This window comes from Salvelinus alpinus, chromosome 25 (assembly GCF_045679555.1).
Source record: "Salvelinus alpinus chromosome 25, SLU_Salpinus.1, whole genome shotgun sequence".
In the NCBI taxonomy this organism is placed as follows: domain Eukaryota; kingdom Metazoa; phylum Chordata; class Actinopteri; order Salmoniformes; family Salmonidae; genus Salvelinus; species Salvelinus alpinus.
In genome coordinates this window covers 24738547-24762012 of record NC_092110.1, presented here as the reverse complement: position 1 = coordinate 24762012, position 23466 = coordinate 24738547, and the positions used below count along the sequence as shown (strand labels likewise).

The window sequence follows — 23466 nt, the reverse complement described above, 5'->3', positions numbered from 1 at the left end:
AACTAAAGCATTGTATTTGGGACAAATAATTCACTAAACCTCACCTAAATCTTGAATTGAATAATGAGGAAGTTGAGCAAGCTGAGATGACTAAATTGCTTGCCGTAACCCTGGATTGTAAACTGTCATGGTCAAAACATATTGATACAACCGTAGCTAAGATGGGGAGAAGTCTGTCCATAAAAAAGCGCTACTCTGCCTTAACAGCACTATCAACAAGGCAGGTCCTACAGGCCCTAGTTTTATCGCACCTGGACTACTGTTCAGTCGTGTGATCAGGTCCCACAAAGAGGGACTTAGGAAAATTGTAATTGGCTCAGAACAGGGCAGCATGTCTGGCCCTTGGATGTACACAGATAGCTAACATTAATAATATGCATGTCAATCTCTCCTGGCTGAAAGTGGAGGAGAGATCGACTTCATCACTACTTGTATTTGTGAGAGGTATTGACATGTCTGTTTGAACTACTGGCACACAGCTCAGACACCACAAGAAATACCACCAGAGGTCTCTTCACAGTCCCCAAGTCCAGAACAGACTATGGGAGGCGCACAGTACTTCATAGAACCATGACTACATGGAACTCTATTCCACATCAAGTAACTCGAGCAGTAAAATTAAAAATAAATAAAAACCCAGATAAAAATACATCTTATGGAACAGCGGGGACTGTGAAGCAACACAAACATACAGCAGGCACAGACGCAAACACACAATAACATACAAACTATACCCACACGTACACTAGGATTTTGTGTTGTAGATATGTGGTATTAGAGTAGGGGCCTGAGGACACACACTTAATGTGTTGTGAAGTCTGTTGCAAATGTATTGTAATGTTTTTAAAATTGTAACTGCCTTAATTTTGTAAAACCCTAGGAATAGTAGGAATTACAGCAAATGTGAGTAGGTGGGCAAGCTACAGTGGAGAAACGCTGTAGAAGAGCTGCCCTAATTACAGCGTGTGTGTCGGTGGAAGTTACAGAAACTCCTCTAGACCTCTGTCATCATTATTGTCACAAGACCAGAGCTCTGTGGTCACATGACCCACTGACCCTCCCTCAGGGCACAGGTGACAGGTCAGTGGACAGCACACCAACCAACATTGAGATCCAGCCCCAAAATTCACTGGAACATTTCAGGATATGGGGGCATAGTAGGAAAATGAGTCTGGAATGGGTTTAGGCTGTCCTAGGGATTATGGGACTGGCTGTGAACCTGTGGTTCTGTGACCAGGGGACCTTTTTAGAGCGACTGTGTGCGTCTGCTTCCCCAGTTTGAGTCCCTTGGCTGCGACCTGATTCTGACCCAGCCATCTGTCATCCAGCCCCTGACTCAGCACTCTGAGCTCAGGTCTGCTCTGCTGTCCATACTGGGAAAGCCCCAGTCTATGTCCAGAATACAGGGAGAGGAGGGGACAAGGACAGTGCTTGGCTTACACAGCTCTCATTATTTACTGGGCTAGTCTTACAGTACGATTGGCCGGGATTGATGACTGTTTAATTGTTCAGTGCAGAGCCAGACCATTAAAGTACTGGGTATGTAAATTGTCCAAGTAGGTCATGAATAAAATAATATCAACCTGTATCATGGCTGCCCATCAGTACCTCTACTCTGTCTCTGTCTCTGTGCTAATGGCCTCATCTCCCCCTTGGTGCACATCAAAGGTGGAAGAGCTTAAAGCTTTTTATTAGCTTGTTATCTACAACATGCTTCAGGATAATGAACATGCATGTACTGTCGATATGTTATGCGTTTTCGTCCTCTCCTGTTCGATTAGGATTGACAGGTGTTTGGATGAAATGTTATACACATTTTTATTTATTTTATTTATTTCACCTTTATTTAACCAGGTAGACCAGTTGAGAACAAGTTCTCATTTACAACTGCGACCTGGCCAAGATAAAGCAAAGCAGTGTGACAAAAACAACAACACAGAGTTACATATAAACAAACGTACAGTCAAGAACCCAATAGAAAAATCAATGTACAGTGTGTGCAGATGTAGAAGAGTAGGGAGGTAAAGCAATAAATAGGCCATAGAGGTGAAATAATTACAATTTAGCATTAACACTGGAGTGATAGATGTGCAGATGATTATGTGCAAGTAGAGATACTGGGGTGCAAAAGGGTAATTAATAATATGGGGATGGGGTAGTTGGGTGTGCCACAGATGGACTGTGTACAGGTACAGTGATCGGTAAGCTGCTCTGACATCTGATGCTTAAAGTTAGAGGGAGGTATAAGACTCCAGCTTCAGTGATTTTTGCAATTCGTTCCAGTAAATTTATGCCTACTCTACTTACTATGTAGGTTGGCAGTGTAGACTGGGCCTAATTTTTCCTGTGATCCATTGCTGTATAGAGGAAGGCTTAGGTCTGCATTTTGCAGGTTGCTATTTTTGTCCAAATGTATCTGTTGTGCAACAGTCACTGGATTTTTTAAAAGATATTCTATGAAATGTAAGGGTCAGCGAATTCAGTTTAGTTTGCCTTTAACTTGGAGTGAAGAGGAATGGCCTATGTGAATCTGATCAGATTGGTAATCATTAGCTTGAGGAGGAGCTGCAGTGTATTGTGTTGCTGCCAGCTACTGGTTAGAGAGTAGAATTAACACATTTCTTGAATGTCTCTATAATACAGTATGTGCTAGATTGCACATCTAATAAACTTGTTAAGACCGAATGTAGAAAGAAAAACGATTTTTAAAAATCCTTTGTTTGGCTACTTAGGCTAACCAGTGGGCCTAAATCCAGACTACTATTTGATAGGCTGTAGGCTGCAGTGCCTTGGGAAATTATTCAAACCCTTGACTTTTTCCACATTTTGATACGTTACAGCTTTATTCTGAAATGGATTAAATACATTTACTCCTCAGCAATCTACACACAATACACCATAATGACAATGTGAAAACAGGTTTTAGAAATGTTTCCTATTTATTTTTTAAAACAGATATTCCTTATTTGCATAAGTATTCAGACCCTTTGCTATGAGACTCGAAATTGAGGTCAGGTGCCTCCTGTTTCCATTGATCATCCTTGAAATGTTTCTACAACTTGATTGGAGTCCACCTGTGGTAAATTCAATTGATTGTACATAAGTTGGAAAGGCACACACCGGTTTATGTAAGGTCCCACAGTTGACAGTGCATGTCAGAGTGAAAACCAAGCCACGGAATTGTCGTAGAGCTCCGAGACAGGATTGTGTCGAGGCACAGATCTGGGGAAGGGTACCAACAAATTTCTGCAGCATTGAAGGTCCCCAAGGACACAGTGGCCTCCCTCATCATTCTTAAATGAAAGAAGTTTGGAACCACCAAGACTATTTCCAGAGCTGGCCGCCCAGCCAAACTGAGTAATTGGAGGAGAAGGTGACCAAGAACCCGATAGTTACTCTGATAGAGCTCTAGAGTTCCTCTGTGGAGATGGGAGAACCTTTCAGAAGGACAACCATCTCTGCAGCACTCCACTAATCAGACCTTTATGGTTGAGTGGCCAGACGAAAGCCACTCCTCAGTAAATGCGCACGACAGCCCGCTTGGAGTTTGCCAAAAGGCACCTAAAGACTCTTAGACCATGAGAAACAAGATTCTCTGCTCTGATGAAACCAAGATTGAACTCTTTGGCCTGAATGCCAAGCATCATATCTGGAGGAAACCTGGCACCATCCCTACGGTGAAGCATGGTGGTGGCAGAATCATGCTGTGGGGATGTTTTTCAGCGGCAGTGACTGGGAGACTAGTCAGGATCGAGACAAAGATGAACGGAGCAAAGGATAGAGAGATCCTTCATGAAAATCTGCTCCAGAGCGCTCAGGACTTCAGACTGGGGCGATGGTTCACCTTCCAACAGGAGAACGACCCTAAGCACACAGCCAAGACAACGCAAGTGTGGCTTCGGGTCAAGTCTCTAAATTTCCTTGAGTGGCCCAGCCAGAGCCCGGACTTGAACCCAATTGAACATCTCTTTAGAGACCTGAAAGTAGCTGTGCAGCAATGCTCCCCATCCAACTTGACAGAGCTTGAGAGCATCTGCAGAGAAGAATGGGAGAAACTCTCCAAATACAGGTGTGCCAAGCTTGTAGCGTCATGCTGCCAAAGGTGCTTCAACAAAGTACAGAGTAAATGGTCTGAATACTTATGTAAATGTATTATTTCTGTTTTTTATATTTAATCAATTTATGATTAAATATGGGGTATTGTTATGGGGTATTGTTTATAGATTGATGAAGGAAAAAGATCATGTTTAATCAATTTTAGTATAAGGCTGTAACCTAACAAAATGTGGGAAAAGTCAAGGGGTCTGAGTACTTTCCGAAGTCACTGAATATTATCATCAGTTGATCTCTCTAGTTCTACAAACAGGGACTGACTGCCCTACAAAAATCTCTCTCTCTCTCGTTGAAACTCCAGACTTTCTCATTGTTGTGTCAAATTAAGCTTCAATCAGTGGCACAATGACAAAAAACATAGTCTGCATTGTTCTCCTAAGGGTGTCTGTGAATGCTGGAAAGCCCTTGTGGGACACCTCTGGTAGAAGTGTCATGTTCACCCTGTGGCTGGAAACCTAACATGCAGACCACACCGCTCGCGTCGCAAAAATAAATGTACACATACATGTTATTCAATCATTGCACCCAACACTGCTCGCGCGAGCCAACGAGCGTCTACGCCAAGCGCTAAAATAGAAGTCAGTTCTATTTGTGACGCTGAACGTGGTGCAAATCCTGCCTCTCCCATATCCTCATTGGTTTATAGAAGCAGATACCCACGTGCCATCTCCTCATTGGTTATACCCACGTGGGTGATTGAAAGATGAACTGAGTTAGGTTGTGGTAATACACCTTATTATGAAAGTTAGATGCCAATCGCCATATAAAGTCCAAAGAAGAAAAAGCCTGGAAGGAGGAGAGATGACTAGAAATTATTCGGTTGACTGTTTTATGTGTGGATTAATTGTCGGAGTAGAGGACCTTGTGCATTTCAGATAAAATAACAACTCAACGTTTATATCCCAGGACAAATTAGCTAGCAACAGAAAGCTAGCTAAATAGGACAAATTAGCTAGCAACTGCAATCTAGCTAGCTAAATTGCCATAAATGTTTAATGATTTTCGACTTGTCCCCAAATTAATATAATTGGTTCAGAGTTTGTTTTGATATTTCAACCTGCGTGTTGTGATCGCGTTTGGTGTGGGGGGACAAAATCAATTTGTGGATGTACGAGGACGTCCGGTTTGGGCATGGTGTAAGTGTGGATCATGTACAGTTGAAGTCGGATGTCATGCACAAAGTAGATGTCCTAACCGACTTGTCAAAACTATAGTTTGATAACAAGAAATTTGTGGAGTGGTTGAAAAACAAGTTTTAATGACTCCAACCTAAGTGTATGTAAACTTCTGACTTCAACTGTAAATGTGGTTGGAGTTGGAGGCGTCCTTCCGTAAGGCCCCATATTTATGCCTGGAGTACAGCTCCAGATTAGAGTAGTGTAACTCCGACGGCCCACTACGCTCAGCCCCTTTGTCAGTCTTATAGAGCTTCATATCAGCCAATATAGTCCCATTGTTGCAGCTGCCATTCCCACCACCGCGGGGAGTCTCTGCTCCAAGGAGTGTGTCCATGCTGGGAACTGGAGATGTCTAATTCCAACCTGCATCAATAGGTGCAATAGAGAGGGGGACGTGTCATCATGCTCGGAATCAGAGAGGAGTCAACCAGGAAACAGGGACACACAGTCCCACAGGCAGGCACCAGGAGTGATTGCTGTCTGTCAGATTTATGTTTCTATCACGGAGAGGGATTTACAGAGAGAGGAGGAGACATACAGAGAGAGGAGGAGACATACAGAGAGAGGAGGAGACATACAGAGAGAGGAGGAGACATGCCGAGAGAGGAGGAGACATGCCGAGAGAGGAGGAGACATACCGAGAGAGGAGGAGACATACCGAGAGAGGAGGAGACATACCGAGAGAGGAGGAGACATACCGAGAGAGGAGGAGACATACCGAGAGAGGAGGAGACATACCGAGAGAGGAGGAGACATACCGAGAGAGGAGGAGACATACCGAGAGAGGAGGAGACATACAGAGAGAGGAGGAGACATACAGAGAGATCGAGACTGAGAGTGAGGGAGAAAGAGGAGCGGAGAAATACAGAGGGTAGTACTACAAACGTGAGGAAGCCACTAAGTCACAGCATAATGTGGTGTGGCAGCTCTCCTCTTGGCCACTGATCCAGGCTCTGGTCTCTCTGGTCTCTCTCTCCCGGCTGTGGAGACATGCTCTGCAAGTATGGACTCTTCCCTTCTCAAGACTCACTGCAAATTCAGCTCACATGTGTTGCTACTGCTGGTGAGGACTTAATCTTCAGAGGTCTCTCTTTTCTCTCAGCTCTCTTCTTTCTCTCTCTCCTCTCTCATCTGTTGCTCTCTCTGTATCTCTCTCTCAAAGGAGCACCGGGCTTTAGACCTCTAAATTGCAAATGGTATTTGTCTTATTGGGTCAATGATGAGGGGCAATGAGTGGTGAACCAAGTGGTTCATCAATTACCCACAATGCACTGGCCATTATCTGACTGGCTGCCACACACTGCGCATTCCACAGTGGTGTCATCTCTTATCCCTCTCTCCCCCCATTCCTCTCATCCATCCATCCCCCAGTTAACCCGTCCCTCAGTGGAGGAATAATGATAGCCTGCTGAAAGGTCAGCACGCTCTAATTGAGTTGTTAATCTATGGTTGGCAAGGTGATGACATTTCCAGCGTTGTCCCCGTGTCACCAGGGCCATCCCGATAGCAGGCCAGAGACACGTACACAGGAGGAGGAGGCGAGTAGTGACTACTGACTGACTGACTGACTGACTGACTGACTGACTGACTGACATGGCTGCTCTACTTCTGGCCTGCTTTTAGGATGTATGGCTGAGCAGCTTGTCAACAAGGCCATACGTTTGGTGTGTGTACATCATTGTCCCTTAGCACAATTGTCACAGTTTTGGATCGAAGTAGCACCTCATTGAGTTGTTTAAAGCTTATTGAGTAAATGTTTACTTTCCTTTCTCCCTTTGTGATCAGGTTTCTTTGCTCTGTCTCTGACTGTTTTGCCATAAGTGATTAATCTGTTTGGAGATTTTGCTAATACTTACACTATATTTCTCATGTTTTCCAGAAAATTCTGCAACTTCTACCAGAAAAAATCTACAGTCGATGGCAGTTCCACAGTATAGGTATGTACCACTTCATCAGCTGTTTCTAAGTTTGTATTTACAGTACTTTAGCCTGCTTGAATAGGCCTACACTGCTACGGTTTGCATTCTTCTGCATGGGTACAGTAGTCAAAAGCCTGTTCTCTCCCCTCCTGCTGCTACAACCACCAAAATAAACCCCGGAAGCACAGATTATCAGCACAACCACGCTTAAACGGTTCGTGTAAGAAGAAAATAATTAGGAGTGGAAGCAGAAGTAAATGAAAAATGCAAATGAGATCCTAATTTGAAATGCAAATTGGTAATTGAATTATGCTTCGTTCAGTTTCATCCTCGCGAGCAGGAGGACCCTCGCAACCAGCAATAACCTCAATTATAATCTTCTGTTTGTCAGTCGTTTCGCAGCTAAAGCGGTGAGACAGCCAATCACCCCTGGGGCTTATTACTCCAAATATGGAAGCTCACCCCCCCTCAGCAGTCCCCAAACACGCACCCTGCTCCCCGGTCCACAAATCACCAGCTAAAACCTGTCTCTCCTTCCCTCACCCTTTTAGGAAAGTCCCCCTGCTGCTTGCAGCACACATCATAATTCAGCTGATGCTGTTCCCTGGGGTGGTCTCCTGGGTTGTGTAGGTGTTTGAATAGAATGCTTGAACCGTGAAACAGCACCACTGGTTTCCCCAGGCGCATTTGTTAGTGTTTTTGTTTTCCTGACTAAATGAAGGTGAGCAGTGTGGTAAAAAAAGAAGACATATTCTGCTGTTCTATTGCGCGTGCAGTGATGTCTGAGGAAAAAAACTGTATTCATTGTTTGCAGTAACTTCTTTGTTGAGGAAAAATAAATGTTAAAGACTCCAGCCACCCATAGACTGTTCTCTCTGCTGCCGCATGGCAAGTGGTACCGATGCACCAAGTCTGGAACCAACAGGACCCTGAACAGCTTCTACCCCCAAGCCATAAGACTGCTAAATAGTTAGTTAAATAGTTAACCAAATAGCTACCTGGATTATCTGCATTTTATCCTGTTGTCTATTCACTTTTTCCTACCTCATACCCCTGCACATAGACTCAGTACTGGTACCCCGTGTATGTAGCTGAGTTATCATTACTCATTGTGTATTTATTATTACTTTTATTAATATGTGTTTTACTTTTCTGTTTTTTCTCTATTTTCTTTCTCTCAGCATTGCTGGGAAGGACCCGTATGTAAGCATTTCACTGTTAGTCTACATCTGTTTGCAAAGCATGTGAAAAATAAAATTAGATTCGATTTAAATATTCCAAATGGACCTGGCAGTTTCACCATTATGGATTCCAGCTTTAAGAAGTCACATCTCACCTAGACAACTGCCTACTATTGACCCTACTGCCCAAAGTGGGTAGATGACAATGCTTATAATTAGAGAGGAGGACCGGGAGCTGTGGAACTCCTACAGTCAGATCCAGTAAGACAGGCCCCAGTGGTGTGTTTCAGTGATCCCTCCACGAGTGAAACAAGCATTTACACAGACCATTACCTGGTGAAAAATTGATCTCGATCCATCTTCCTCTCTCTCTCTCTCCTTCCCTCTCATTTCCATTCTCTTGGAGCAATTTTTTCTTTCTTCATTTAGCCAACACAGGGAGCGTCATTGATTTAACCTGATGAGTGGCGAACCAGGCATTTAGCAATCAGAGTATTGTCTCATTTGATTACCACAGACCTGATTGGCTTCATAAATGCACACCAGGCAATTGATGTTGATTTTCATCAGGGGAATGAGCAGCCTTCCCTCCCTGACTGGTTTATCACCACCTCCAAGGTCAATATGTATTGATGGAACAGACAGACTTTCTTCTCTCTGTGTTAACTGTAGCTCAAATCTAATTGTATTTGTCACATGCTTTGTAAACAACAGGTGTAGACCAACAGTGAAATGCTTACTTCCAGGTCCTTTTCCAACAATGCAGAGTTAAAGATTAAAATAATAGAAATAGTGACACGAGGAATACATACACAGTGAAAAAGGAATAACAATAACGAGTCAAAATAATATACAGGAAGTATCAGTATTGAGTTGTTGTGCAGGGTACTAGGTAATAACATGGCTATATACAGGAAGTACCAGTACTGAGTCGTTGTGCAGGGTACTAGGTAATAACATGGCTATATACAGGAAGTACCAGTACTGAGTCGTTGTGCAGGGTACTATGCAATTGAGGTAGTTATGTACATATAGAAGGGGTGAAGTGACTAGGCAACAGGATAGATAAGTGTGTGTGTGTGTGTGTGTGTGTGTGTGTGTGTGTGTGTGTGTGTGTGTGTGTGTGTTTGGGTGTAAGTATATGTGAGTGTTTGGGTAGAGTCCAGTGTGCGTGTGTTTGGGTGTAAGTATATGTGAGTGTTTGGGTAGAGTCCAGTGTGTGTGTGTGTGCGCGTGTGTTTGGGTGTAAGTATATGTGAGTGTTTGGGTAGAGTCCAGTGTATTTGGGTGTAAGTATATGTGAGTGTTTGGGTAGAGTCCAGTGTGTGTGTGTGTGTGTGTATTTGGGTGTAAGTATATGTGAGTGTTTGGGTAGAGTCCAGTGTGTGTGTGTGCGCGTGTGTTTGGGTGTAAGTATATGTGAATGTTTGGGTAGAGTCCAGTGTGTGTGTGTGTGTGTGTGTGTGTTTGGGTGTAAGTATATGTGAATGTTTGGGTAGAGTCCAGTGTGTGTGTGTGTGTGTGTGTTTGGGTGTAAGTATATGTGAGTGTTTGGGTAGAGTCCAGTGTGTGTGTGTGCGCGTGTGTTTGGGTGTAAGTATATGTGAGTGTTTGGGTAGAGTCCAGTGTGTGTGTGTGCGTGTGTGTTTGTGTATAAGTATATGTGAGTGTTTGGGTAGAGTCCAGTGTGTGTGTGTGCGTGTGTGTTTGTGTATAAGTATATGTGAGTGTTTGGGTAGAGTCCAGTGTGTGTGTTTGGGTGTAAGTATATGTGAGTGTTTGGGTAGAGTCCAGTGTGTGTGTGTGTGTGTTTGGGTGTAAGTATATGTGAGTGTTTGGGTAGAGTCCAGTGTGTGTGTGTGTGTGTGTGCGCGCGTGTATTTGGGTGTAAGTATATGTGAGTGTTTGGGTAGAGTCCAGTGTGTGTGTGTGTGTGTGTTTGGGTGTAAGTATATGTGAGTGTTTGGGTAGAGTCCAGTGTGTGTGTGTGTGTGTGTGTGTGTGTTTGGGTGTAAGTATATGTGAGTGTTTGGGTAGAGTCCAGTGTGTGTGTTTGGGTGTAAGTATATGTGAGTGTTTGGGTAGAGTCCAGTGTGTGTGCATAGTCAGTGTAAGAAAGTTAGTGCAAGAAAGAGTCAATGCAGGTAGTCCAGGTAGCCATTTGATTAGCGGTAGAAGCTGTTCAGGGTCCTGTTGGTTTCAGACTTGGTGCATCGGTACCGCTTGTCATGCTGTAGCAGAGAGAAGTCTATAGCTTGGGTGGCTGGAATCTTTGACAATTTTTTGGGGCCTTCTTCTGACACAGCCTCGGGGCTCTACAGTGCGACCATTTTACTCGCATATGCGCCTAAATATTTTGCTGTGCGAACTCGCATTTTGATTAGGAACACCAGTGCGCCAAGAAAAATATCAACGAGATGATGATTGCTGCAATTTCACTGTACAGCAGCCCCTGAGTACCGTGGAGAGTACACTGAGCGCAGATTCATGGCCGTGCACCATTGCTACAAAGAAAATAGCTAGTTGCCTCAAATATTTTTCATAGAGCTCCTAAATTTCTTTGTGTGCAACTTAGGCGCATACGTGCTCCTTGTAAAACAAAAAGATCAGCGTAGAGCCATGCGCTGGTATAGAGGTCCTGCATGGCAGTGACGCACTGGGCCGTACTCACCACCCTCTGTAGCGCCTTGCGGTTGGGTGCCAAGCAGTTGCCATACCAAGAGGCTATGTAGCCAGTCAAGATGCTCTCAATGCTGCAGCTGTAGAACTTTTTGATGATCTGAGGGCCCATGACAAATCTTTTCAGAGTCCTGGGGGGGGGGAGGTGTCGTGCATTCTTCACGACTGTGTTGGTGTGTGTGTGTGGACCATGATAGAGCCTTAGTGACGTGGACACAGAGGAACTCTAATCTCTCGACCCGCTCCACTACAGCCCCATCGATGTGGATGTTCAATGTGCAGAGCAATGTCTAGCATCTCTCGGACACATCAGGTGGAAGATATATCTGTTCTGGGGTGTCAGGATTGTTCTGTTGTTCATGCTCGCTCGCTTTCCATTGCAGGTTCTATTCTGAAAAAGCTTTTGCACACTGGAAACTCATTCAAGGTAAGAATTGTTGTGAGTTTTCTCACACAAACCCTTACATTTTTCTCCTACATGACTGTGAAGGATACGGAACAGTCTGATCCTGTTCTGTGTATAGTAACCTGTCCAATGTCCTCCTGCCTGCAGATCAGATGTGAGGGAATTCGTCTGTTCCTGCTGTGGCTGCAGGCCCTGCAGAATAACTGTGCAGAGGAGCAGTTCCTCATCTTCGCCTGCCTGGTGCCAGGCTTCCCTGCCGTGCCCTCCACCAGAGGACCCTGCACCCTGGATACCATCATCTACAACCCTTTCTCCAACCCACCCGATGGTGAGACCTCTCAACGTCACTCAGCGTGCCCTCCCCTCCTCCATCTTCTGGTCCCCTGCCTCTACATCTGAATGTGTCCCAGCTTCTTCTTAAGTCCTATTTCAGTACCAACTGGAAGTTGTGCAAATTGAGCTGGTACTGTTGACTGTAATTGTCTGGGTCCTGGGGAATTACACTGATTGTTTCATGAAGTAGGCTGCTGGTGTGAGATGAAGGTTGTCCTCACTCCTCAGAAAGTTTAGAACTGTTTTGTTTTGTGTTCATCAGTGTGTGTCTCTCACTCTCTTTCCCTCTTGCTCTCTCTTTCCCTCTTGCTCTCTCTTTCCCTCTTGCTCTCTCTTTCCCTCTTGCTCTCTCTTTCCCTCTTGCTCTCTCTCTTTCCCTCTTGCTCTCTCTCTTTCCCTCTTGCTCTCTCTCTTTCCCTCTTGCTCTCTCTCTTTCCCTCTTGCTCTCTCTCTTTCCCTCTTGCTCTCTCTCTTTCCCTCTTGCTCTCTCTCTTTCCCTCTTGCTCTCTCTCTTTCCCTCTTGCTCTCTCTCTTTCCCTCTTGCTCTCTCTCTTTCCCTCTCTCTCGCTCTCTCTCTTTCCCTCTCGCTCTCTCTCTTTCCCTCTCTCTCTCTCTCTTTCCCACAACAGCCAAGGTGGTGCCTGAGGAGATCACCCCACTGGTGCCAGCTGTGCCAGGGGAGAAGCTGGCAGACGACCAGACGTGCTACATCCTCCAAACCCTGCTCAAGTTCATGGTTGTCCAGGTAAGGCTCCAGCTACAAAACAGTCCTATCTAGACGACACTGGCTGAATCCAAATGTGGCCCTGGTTGAATACTTTCAAAATGCAGGATCCAATTAAATTAGGTCTTTACTGTAAAACAAAGTAAGGGATCCAGTACAGAGCTTGTCTGGGTCTCTTGTCTGGCTGAGTAGTAACTCGGTGTGTCTCTTTGTGTCTGAAAGGCGTCTAGTTTAGAGTGGAGGAACAAAGACAACCAGGACACCGGCTTCAGGTTTCTCTTCAGTCTGTTCAAGAAGTACTACCTTCCTCACCTCTTCCCCTCCTTCACCAAGCTCACCAACCTCTACAAGCCACTTTTAGGTGAGTCTGGGTGAGTGAGTGTCTGGGTGAGTCTGGGTGAGTGAGTGTCTGGGTGGGCGGGTAAGTGAGTGTCTGGGTGAGTGAGTGTCTGGGTGGGCGGGTGAGTATCTGGGTGAGTGAGTGTCTGGGTGAGTGAGTGTCTGGGTGGGCGGGTGAGTGTCTGGGTGAGTGTGGGTTTTCCCTTTACCATGAGCAGTCTATTATACTGCCATGTGAATATGGGAACATTTGCACTTCTGTTGAGATACTTCATGTGTAACTTTACTCTCTTTCTGACATATTGCAAATTTTTTTTGCGTGTCGCAAATAGGATATTAGTTACCCTCCTTAGAAACCGCTTTGGAGGGGGTGTAATATCATCTTCCTCTGTTGAACCAGTTCTGTTGTGTAATTGCAGCAACAGGCCTTTACCAAATCCAAAACTTGACCCACATGCTAATTACTACAGTAAATACACAGATATTCCTGAGTTAGGCAATTTAGATGTCTTGTCATGAACCTGAAGCTTTTCTCCATCTCCCCTGTTGTAATGATGTACTCTCTTGTCTAAGGGTGAATTACATCCATTTTTTGGGCTAATTGCCAGTTAATTCAAAGGTATTGAAGCCATGTTTAAAAGGGGTGTCATGATGAATTATAGTAATTAAAATCCTTTGACACAATAACCTGGTCCATGAGGCTGTGGTTCACTGTAATTATCATGGTACATTCAGGTCAATGACTTTCAGGGCTGAATTAAAAATGTTCATGTGATGACCAGTCTTAAGTGACAGTGAAACCATAGAGAGCAGTGCTTTTGAATCTTGTGAAATTATCCACCCACTTTCTGTCTCTCTCCCTTTATCTCCCCCTCCCTTTCTGACCCCTCTCTCTCGCTCACTCGCTCACTCGCTCGCTCTCTGTCTCTCTCTGTCTCTCTGTGTCTCTCTGTGTCTCTCTGTGTCTCTCTGTCTTCTTGTCTCTGTCTCCTCTCTCTCTGTCTCTCTTTCTCTCGATCTCTCTCTCTGTCTCTGTCTGTCTCTGTGTTTCTCTCTCTATCTCTCTTTGTTTCTCTCTCTCCTCTTCCCCAGACCTCCCCCACCACAGACCAAAGCCTCTGTATGTCCCAGTGACCCGTAACAACGAGAGCACGTTCTGTACGAGGGACCAGTACCTAGCTCCCCGTGTGGCCTTTATCACCTGGCTGGTCACCTTCTTCCTGGACAAGAAGTACATCAGCACCGCCACCCCCAGCGCCAAGAACGGGACGAACGAGGTCATCCCCAAACTCATCCAGGTAGGTCCACTGTCATACGCTGTACTGTCACCCAGGTTCAGTTTGACACCAGGCAGAAAAGATTGAATGGTCAATTCGAAGGAGAGGTTTGGAATCATTTTTACTTAACAACAGTTACTTTTGTGTTTGTGTTATAATTTATACTGGAATCCAGCCCTAAACCTTCTCTACCTCTCACTGGTACTCTGTCCAAACCCTGGCCGTGCTGTGTGTTCAGACTGTCACTGCAGGCAGTAGCAGTCAGGAGAAGGAGAGGGATAAAGACCGTGGTGGTAGTGAGGGGGAGCCCAACGGCCCTACAGAGCCAGAGAAGAGCCACTCTAACAGTAGCACGCTGTCTGACCGGCGCCCCAGCGACTGCAGCCTGTGCAGCATCGACGAGGAGCACCGCAGCGTCTACGACATGGTGCACGGCATCCTGCTCTCCACACGGGACAACATCAACTTCGTCAACGAGGTCTTCCACCAGGTACAGCCCGCAGAGAGATGATGGCGAAGAGATTCCATGTGATTCAATGAGAGTATAAACTATGCTTTTCTTATGCAAGGGTAGTTTTAGTTGTGAAGCTGATTTCCTCTCATACTCTGCTAGCTTTTAAACATGATGCTGAATAGGAGACTATGTTATTAGTTGTATTGTACTGCTCTCTAGTGGAAAGACACTATCACTACATCAACTCTATCATCTTAGTTGGAGCAAATTAAATAAAGATTTGGAACGTTTGTCCTTAGCAACCACATCTGCTTTATGCCATTTAACAAACACCTTATTGCTCTCATAATCCTGAAGATAAATGTATTCATTATCCAATACATCTGGCCATTATTTTCTCATGTATAATACTGTTTAATAACTGTCTGTCCTGCTCCAGGCCTTCCTGTTGCCCTCCTGTGAGACGTCAGCGACCCGGAAGGTGATCAAGGTGTACAGGAAGTGGATCCTGCAGGAGAAGCCAGGCTTCATGACGGAGCCAGAGAAGAGCAGACAGGCTGAGGTGGAGGAGAACCCTGAGCAGCTGCTCATCACTGAGACTGACAACACACACACGCCGGTAATGTCAATGACAAACAAACACACACACACAAACAGCACAACAAGTCAGTGGACACACACGCACTACAATTAAATCAGAAATTGTCATTGAGAAACACAATCACTTTCATACTCACGTGCTGACTGGATGGTCGTGTCCTCCGGCAGGTGTTGAAAAGTCATGGTCACAAGCGTTCGTCCAGTTGGGGAAGAACATACTCTTTCAGCAGTGCCATCAGCCGGGGCTGTCTCACTGAGGAACAGAACAGAGACATCAAGGCTGGCATCCAGCCCACCCTGCAGGTATGTGTGTGTGTGTGTGTTGTACGTGGGCGTGTGTGTGTTTTGAGAGAGTGTGTCCTCTGTCTTTTGTAACCTCTGTTTGACCTCTGTGGCCAGCAATGTGTTTGTATCTCGTCAACCCTGACCATAGTTTATGTCGTTGCTCTTTCCCCAGGTGTTCCTGACCAACTCTGCCAACGTGTTTCTACTGGAGCCGTGCCAGGACGTGCCCAAACTACTGGACAACCAGGTGGAGGTGTGCAAGGGGGTGCTGAGCATCTACCGCCACATGATCATGGAGCACGCCATGAACACACAGACATGGTATGGCAGTCAGCACCTCATACACATACTGATATAAACTAAACAGTGCCACAGTGCAAAGGCTATAGACTGTGTATTGTGTACACCCACTAGTTTAATGCAATCATTCTAAACCAAGCTGTTGCTTGTACCTGAAGGACTGTATAACCAGACAGACCTGGACAGAAACTGTTGTATACTCATCTACTGAGACACAGTGATGGACGATGATGGACTAATGCCCTCTGGTGTGTGTGTCCCCTGGTGTGTGTCCCCTGGTGTGTGTCCCCTGGTGTGTGTCCCCTGGTGTGTGTCCCCTGGTGTGTGTCCCCTGGTGTGTGTCCCCTGGTGTGTGTCCCCTGGTGTGTGTCCCCTGGTGTGTGTCCCCTGGTGTGTGTCCCCTGGTGTGTGTCCCCTGGTGTGGGTATGTGTGTCCCCTGGTGTGGGTATGTGTGTCCTGGGGTGTGGGTATGTGTGTCCTGGGGTGTGGGTATGTGTGTCCTGGGGTGTGGGTATGTGTGTCCTGGGGTGTGGGTATGTGTCCTGGGGTGTGGGTATGTGTCCTGGGGTGTGGGTATGTGTCCTGGGGTGTGGGTATGTGTGTGTCCTGGGGTGTGTGTGTGTGTGTGTCCTGGGGTGTGTGTGTGTGTGTGTGTCCTGGGGTGTGTGTGTGTGTGTCCTGGGGTGTGTGTGGTGTGTGTGTGTGTGTGTGTCCTGTGTGTGTGTGTGTGTGTGTGTGGGTGTGTGTGTGTGTGTGTGTGTCCTGGGGTGTGTGTGTGTGTGTCCTGGGGTGTGTGTGTGTGTCCTGGGGTGTGTGTGTGTGTCCTGGGGTGTGTGTGTGTGTGTGTCCTGGGGTGTGTGTGTGTGTCCTGGGGTGTGTCCTGGGGTGTGTCCTGGGGTGTGTGTGGGTGTGTCCTGGTGTGTGTGTGTGTCCTGGTGTGTGGGTGTGTCCTGGGGTGTGTGTCCTGGGGTGTGGGTGTGTCCTGGGGTGTGGGTGTGTCCTGGGGTGTGTGTGTGTCCTGGGGTGTGTGTGTGTGTGTGTGTGTGTGTCCTGGGGTGTGTGTGTGTGTGTCCTGGGGTGTGTGTGTGTGTCCTGGGGTGTGTGTGTGTGTGTCCTGGGGTGTGTGTGTGTAGGCAGCAGATGCTACAGGTGCTGCTGAGGATCACTGAGGCGGTGATGAAGAGGCCTCAGGAGAACCAAAGAAAAGACCCCTTCGCTGAGAGCCTGGCTGCCATCCTCTTCAGGGTAAGTCTGTCTGGGGATCATCCTATGGCTCCTATATCCTCTCTTACTGTTAGTTGTTCTGATACCTCTGTTAGAGGAAGCCTTACTAAGCTACAGGAAATGGTTGTTGCCCATGATGATAATATAATGTGGTAATGTTCAGGGGAGTCATGCACCCCATAAGTCTGAGACGGCACAAGGTACGTGAAGATTGCTGGGGGGTGGTCCAGAGGGGGACTGTTGGATAATTTTGCATTTTTCAAAACACGTGAAACTGCCTTTTCCTGCAATATAGAGCCTTAATCATTGTTTAATTCTATGTAAAAAAACATTAAAATAAGTCAGTTTTTCTGCATATTTAAGCATTCCCCTTTAAAGAAACAAAATATGCTTCTCTGCAGCTTTACTAAAATCTGGGTAAAAGATTGAAAGGAATGTCTTATTCAGTACATGTAGTTATTGCTTGCTTTTCTAAAGTCTACCAACCTTGCCAGCAGTCATGTAAAAGATAGTTAGACAAGCTAGCTACTCTAACTTGATAGCCTGAAATAGATTCTGGGTAGTAAGTTATGAGGTTGGGAGATAGGTTCCCTATCTGGGTTAGCTAAAGCCAAATTCATAAAATTGCTAATGAGCAGTAGTATTACAGAGAAAAAACTACATTTTAAATGTTTTAAACAGGACAAATCTGCCCCCTATGGGTAACTTTAATGTTGCAGCTATAATGGCTTGTTAGTGTTTTTATTCCAAGCCATTGAGAACCAGCTGTCTGGCCCTGATGTTTAATGAGATATGTTTTGTGTGGCCCTGTACATCCTCCCCCAGACGATCATCGTGGCGTGGGTACGGGCCAACCTGTGTGTCTTCATCTCTCGGGAGCTGTGGGACGAGCTGCTGTCTGTGCTGTCGTCTCTAACAGGCTGGGAGGAGCTGGTGACAGAGTGGGCCAGCATCATGGATTCTCTGACCGCTGTCCTGGCCCGCTCCGTCTATGGCCTGGACATGAGCAATCTGCCCCTGGACAAACTCAGTGAACAGAAGGAGAAGAAACAGAGGGGACGGGGTAAGGAGGCAGGGTGCGAGGGAGAGAGCGAGGGTGAGAGGGAGGGAGGGTGAGAGGGAGAGAGAGCGAGGGAGAGAGAGCGAGAGAGCGAGCGAGGGTGAGAGGGAGGGAGAGAGAGCGCGGGAGATAGGGAGGAAGAGAGAGGGAGGGACGGTGAGTGAAGGAGGGAGTGATGCAGGGATAGTGGTGGATAATGCAGTATAAGCCTCAGTTCAGATAGCAGCAATGGTAGAACTCAAGATTCAGTTTCTCTTTTTTATTTTCTATTGATATTATTTGTGTGTCTGTCTCTCAGGAGTGGTCCAGGACTCCCAGAAGGCAGCAGCGGTGGCCAGGTCATTCTCTCTGAGCTGGAGGAACCAGGGAGACCAGCAGGGGGTCCAGGAGCCCATGAGGTTCCGCAGCGCTACCACCTCAGGGGCCCCTGGCGTGGAGAAGGCCCGCAACAATGTCCGACAGAAAGCCACAGGTGAACACACACGCTACTATAATGAAATGACATTTTGCCAGTGCCAAATGTGGCCCAAATACAGATCTGTTGAATCCCTCTATGACACTCTGGTGTTTGATAGATTTGCCACCCTACCAGCTGTAGACCAGACTCTCTGTAGACTCCACAGTGAGTCTATATAAAAGAAGGTCATGTGTGTGTTAGGCCAGGTGCTGGTGAAAGGCTCAACACTAAGCACAAAAGAACAGCAGATAATCTCCATTGTTCCTGTCAAATGTCATTGGCCAATGTCAACATGTTTCTGTGTCAGTTCTGTGGCACACACACACACACACATACACACACACACACAGGAGCGCCGCCAGGGATGTTGGGCCCCATGAAAAGATCTCACATTGGGCCCCACCACCACACGCAATTGCTGTAACCACACACCTCCAGAACCCAATCAACCCGTTCAAAGCTTTAAGTAACCGTAGCTTTGCAGGCTTGCAACTCTCTTGTAGTCCATTATTTACTGTACGATATTTACTGACAGTGAGCTGTGAAAATACAACACTGTGCAGACATGCATGTAACATTCTGCATACAGTGGAATTCACTATTTGATGCAAGACTGATACCCTCTATAAGAATTGTGCTAAAGGACATATTTTACAGTCTACATGTCATTTATTTGAATGTTAAAATTCTCTTAACATTAATGAATAACTTAAAATAAATATAACTTAAATATACATTAACCTTTTCAATTAAAATAAACTAACATCATCTATAGAATGATATAACAAACCAAATAATCAAATCAGCAGCAGATTGTTGAACTAAGTATACATACCAACTAGAAAATAAGCAGCTGGAAAAGTGGAAATGGAAAATGGAAAACAAAATAGAAATGAAAAGGCCTGATGGTGGCGCTAGAGGAAAGGTCAAGAGGTCACCAAATCAATAGGTTTCTTCCACTTGGGGTCTTGATTGTGCACAACAAATTTTATGGCAATCCAGCCATTACTTTGAGATATATCTTGTTCTCAGTCTTGTTCTCACCCTGTGGGCATCATGTGTCTAGTGATCCAATATCCATAGCCATTTAACAGTTACCACTGGCCCTTGCTCAGCCTTACTTACCAAGGGCCCAGCGCCGAGCCTTCTTGCTAGCAGTCACTGATCAAGTCTTTGAAGTTCAGCTTTCTAGCTAACTGACTTTCAATGGACAGCATGGCAAGACTGCAAAGCCTGTCCTGGGACATAGTGGACCTCAAATAGTTTTTTCAAATTAGTTTTAGCTTACTGAAAGCTCTCTCGCCACCAGCAACACTCACAGGCAGTGTGCAAAATATATGTAAAGCAATGCACACTTCTCCAAAAATGCTTTGCAGCTGCATTTTACAAATAGCATTCAGGAGACCAAGAGGGGACAAGTTAGTGGGGAAGGTGGCAGCATATACAGTGTTCAGGTGTCTTACTTCATGTTGAAACTCAGGTGAAAGATCTCTGGAATACTTCATGATCAGTGGTTGGCACACAGAAGGGACTTTATCCTCACTAATCTGCCCAACTTTCAGAACAGCAGAAAATGATTCTACAATGTTTGCAGTGTTGTGGAACCTAGTGTCCAAGTCACTTATGATGTTGTCCATAGCAGTAAAAAACACTGTGTTCAGAAACACCGTTACTGCACTGTCCTGAGCTGTCTCCTCTTGAGAGGTTTCATCATGGAATATCTTCCTTGCTAAATTGAGGTGCAACATCCATTTGCGTAGCAGTCAGTGTTTCCACAGACAGGAGAGATTTCCATTCAACTCTAAGAGTCTGCATCTCTTCCTTTAAGGCTCTGATATTGGTTGCCTCTGTGTCAAGTGAGATTTTTCCTGACTGGAGAATCACATTCCTGTCCTCAATGCATTGCAGTACCTGCAATTATGCCAACTGACATGTCATTCAACACAATGCTGCTCACCTCCTTCAGTTGGGAGTAGGGCTGGTTCAGGGGTATGGGGATGAGGAGACAGGGCTGGTTCAGGGCTATGGGGATGAGGAGACAGGGCTGGTTCAGGGCTATGGGGATGAGGAGACAGGGCTGGTTCAGGGCTATGGGGATGAGGAGACAGGGCTGGTTCAGGGCTATGGGGATGAGGAGACAGGGCTGGTTCAGGGCTATGGGGATGAGGAGACAGGGCTGGTTCAGGGCTATGGGGATGAGGAGACAGGGCTGGTTCAGGGCTATGGGGATGAGGAGACAGGGCTGGTTCAGGGCTATGGGGATGAGGAGACAGGGCTGGTTCAGGGCTATGGGGATGAGGAGACAGGGCTGGTTCAGGGCTATGGGGATGAGGAGACAGGGCTGGTTCAGGGCTATGGGGATGAGGAGACAGGGCTGGTTCAGGGCTATGGGGATGAGGAGACAGGGCTGGTTCAGGGCTATGGGGATGAGGAGACAGGGCTGGTTCAGGGCTATGGGGATGAGGAGACAGGGCTGGTTCAGGGCTATGGGGATGAGGAGACAGGGCTGGTTCAGGGCTATGGGGATGAGGAGACAGGGCTGGTTCAGGGCTATGGGGATGAGGAGACAGGGCTGGTTCAGGGCTATGGGGATGAGGAGACAGGGCTGGTTCAGGGCTATGGGGATGAGGAGACAGGGCTGGTTCAGGGCTATGGGGATGAGGAGACAGGGCTGGTTCAGGGCTATGGGGATGAGGAGACAGGGCTGGTTCAGGGCTATGGGGATGAGGAGACAGGGCTGGTTCAGGGCTATGGGGATGAGGAGACAGGGCTGGTTCAGGGGTATGGGGATGAGGAGACAGGGCTGGTTCAGGGCTATGGGGATGAGGAGACAGGGCTGGTTCAGGGCTATGGGGATGAGGAGACAGGGCTGGTTCAGGGCTATGGGGATGAGGAGACAGGGCTGGTTCAGGGCTATGGGGATGAGGAGACAGGGCTGGTTCAGGGCTATGGGGATGAGGAGACAGGGCTGGTTCAGGGCTATGGGGATGAGGAGACAGGGCTGGTTCAGGGCTATGGGGATGAGGAGACAGGGCTGGTTCAGGGCTATGGGGATGAGGAGACAGGGCTGGTTCAGGGCTATGGGGATGAGGAGACAGGGCTGGTTCAGGGCTATGGGGATGAGGAGACAGGGCTGGTTCAGGGGTATGGGGATGAGGAGACAGGGCTGGTTCAGGGCTATGGGGATGAGGAGACAGGGCTGCTGAGCCTGAAGCTCCATCTGTTGGGCCTGGTACCAGGCACCAGGCAGGGACAACTGATTTATTTTGAATAGCTTGCTAAAAGTTTGCCTGCATTGATTAAAAGAGGAGCTACATGTAAACACAGAATGTTCTGTGAAGATATGAAGTAACTAATGTTAGGGGAGCAAAAGTAGCCTATTTCACTATGGACATAACAGGTTAATTTCCAACACTCACGGACTACACCCACCTTCCTTTGTGAAACATTGGGTGACTGTCGCCCTTTGTTTTCTCTCTCCTGTGTTTCCTTTCTTTCTTTTCGTTTTTGGAAGCCAGGTTTTTCTTTAGGAAGCTGAGACATGATGCTCCACCGGCTAATCCTCACTCACAATTCACTGCTAGCAAGTACCATTAGTTGTATTAGTACATTGTAAATAAATTATTCTATTAATGATGATAGGTTAATAATATAATATTGAAATAATTGTTTAGTGCCCCTGTCAGTCAGAGGCCCTTAGAATCGTCCTAACTTCCCCCCCATACGGCTCCCCTGTGACGTGTTTTTTCCTCATTGTTCAGTCCGGATACATTGAACAACATCCACTGATCTGATGGAGATGTCTCAGTCTTATTAAAAGTTTAGCTTTCAGGCTATCCAGAGCAGAGTGGTGTTGCGTAAGAGCTTTCACTTAACAATCTAACTCCTAATGGAGGAGGATTAAAGAGTGAAGCTCCTCGCTTGTTTCCTCACCCTCTCCCTCTGTGTCTCTTGTGGTAAACCGTGGGGTGTTGGGTTGAGCGTGCAGAGATTGACACAGAGACAGGGATGTTTTAGTCTGCAAAAACAACTTTACTAAGACAGGAAATAAACATAAAGAAAATCACTTAGGTTTGGCTCGGTCCTTCTTCTCTACTGTGGCTTGGTGTCGGTCTCTCTCGCGGTGTGCCACCGTGCTCCTTTTATTTGACCTCCACGGCTGGTTGCCACTTTCCTCTAATTACCTCTACTGAGAGCTGTCCGTGTCGGGGTGCCCAGCTCCCATATTCCCAGCAGAGGGAGCCAACGTCGCCTCACGTACCTCCCCTCTATTACCATTCCCCGGGGTAGACCTGGGATAATTATGTAATCCAGATAAGCAGCGGCGTACTCACTGTGCGGCCGCAGGACGCGGTCCATGAGTCGCTGAAAGGTCGCTAGTGCCCCGTGGAGCCTGAAAGACAGAACCTGGTAGTGGTATAGCCCCCCCGGTGTGGAGAAGGCAGTCTTCTCCCGGGAGCCCTCTGCCAGTGGCACCTGCCAGTACCCCTTCGTCAGGTCCAAGGTGCTGACGTATCTCTCCATCCCCAAGCGGTCGATCAGTTCGTCCACCCGGGGCATGGTGTAGGCATCAAACTTACTGACCTCGTTCAGGCCCCCGGAAGTCATTACAGAAGCGGACGATTCATTCCGGTTTCGAAACCAGCACTATGGGGCTTGAACACTCACTGTGTGACTCCTCCAGTACCCCCATTTCTAGCATTGTCGCCACTTCCCACTGGACCGCCACCCTCCGGGCTTCTGGTATCCAGTATGGCCGTTTACGCACTTTCTCCTGGACGGGTGTGGATATGATGTTCCACGAGATCCATGCGCCCCGGCACCTCTGAGAACACGGACGTATTCCGCTGGACCAACTCTCTGAGCTCTTGTCGTTGGGTCAGGCTGAGGTCTTCCCCCATTGCAACTTCGATCGAGGGCGGGCCCTGCTGTGGCC

General features: G+C 46.8%; 1 protein-coding gene across 6 annotated transcripts in view; it reads left to right on the top strand.

The window, feature by feature from the left end:
* Nucleotides 1-23466, top strand: part of LOC139553716 (ral GTPase-activating protein subunit alpha-2-like) — a 187003-nt gene that overhangs the window by 65086 nt on the left and 98451 nt on the right. For all 6 annotated transcript variants that reach the window (XM_071366323.1, XM_071366322.1, XM_071366317.1 and 3 more), the window contains exons 4-16: nucleotides 7171-7228; nucleotides 11454-11497; nucleotides 11624-11804; nucleotides 12439-12554; nucleotides 12756-12894; nucleotides 13965-14170; nucleotides 14388-14639; nucleotides 15043-15222; nucleotides 15372-15506; nucleotides 15661-15809; nucleotides 16923-17034; nucleotides 17839-18076; nucleotides 18372-18545. In XM_071366323.1, the coding sequence (XP_071222424.1) occupies nucleotides 7171-7228; nucleotides 11454-11497; nucleotides 11624-11804; nucleotides 12439-12554; nucleotides 12756-12894; nucleotides 13965-14170; nucleotides 14388-14639; nucleotides 15043-15222; nucleotides 15372-15506; nucleotides 15661-15809; nucleotides 16923-17034; nucleotides 17839-18076; nucleotides 18372-18545 (1984 nt within the window). The remainder of the gene's footprint in view (nucleotides 1-7170; nucleotides 7229-11453; nucleotides 11498-11623; nucleotides 11805-12438; nucleotides 12555-12755; nucleotides 12895-13964; nucleotides 14171-14387; nucleotides 14640-15042; nucleotides 15223-15371; nucleotides 15507-15660; nucleotides 15810-16922; nucleotides 17035-17838; nucleotides 18077-18371; nucleotides 18546-23466) is intronic.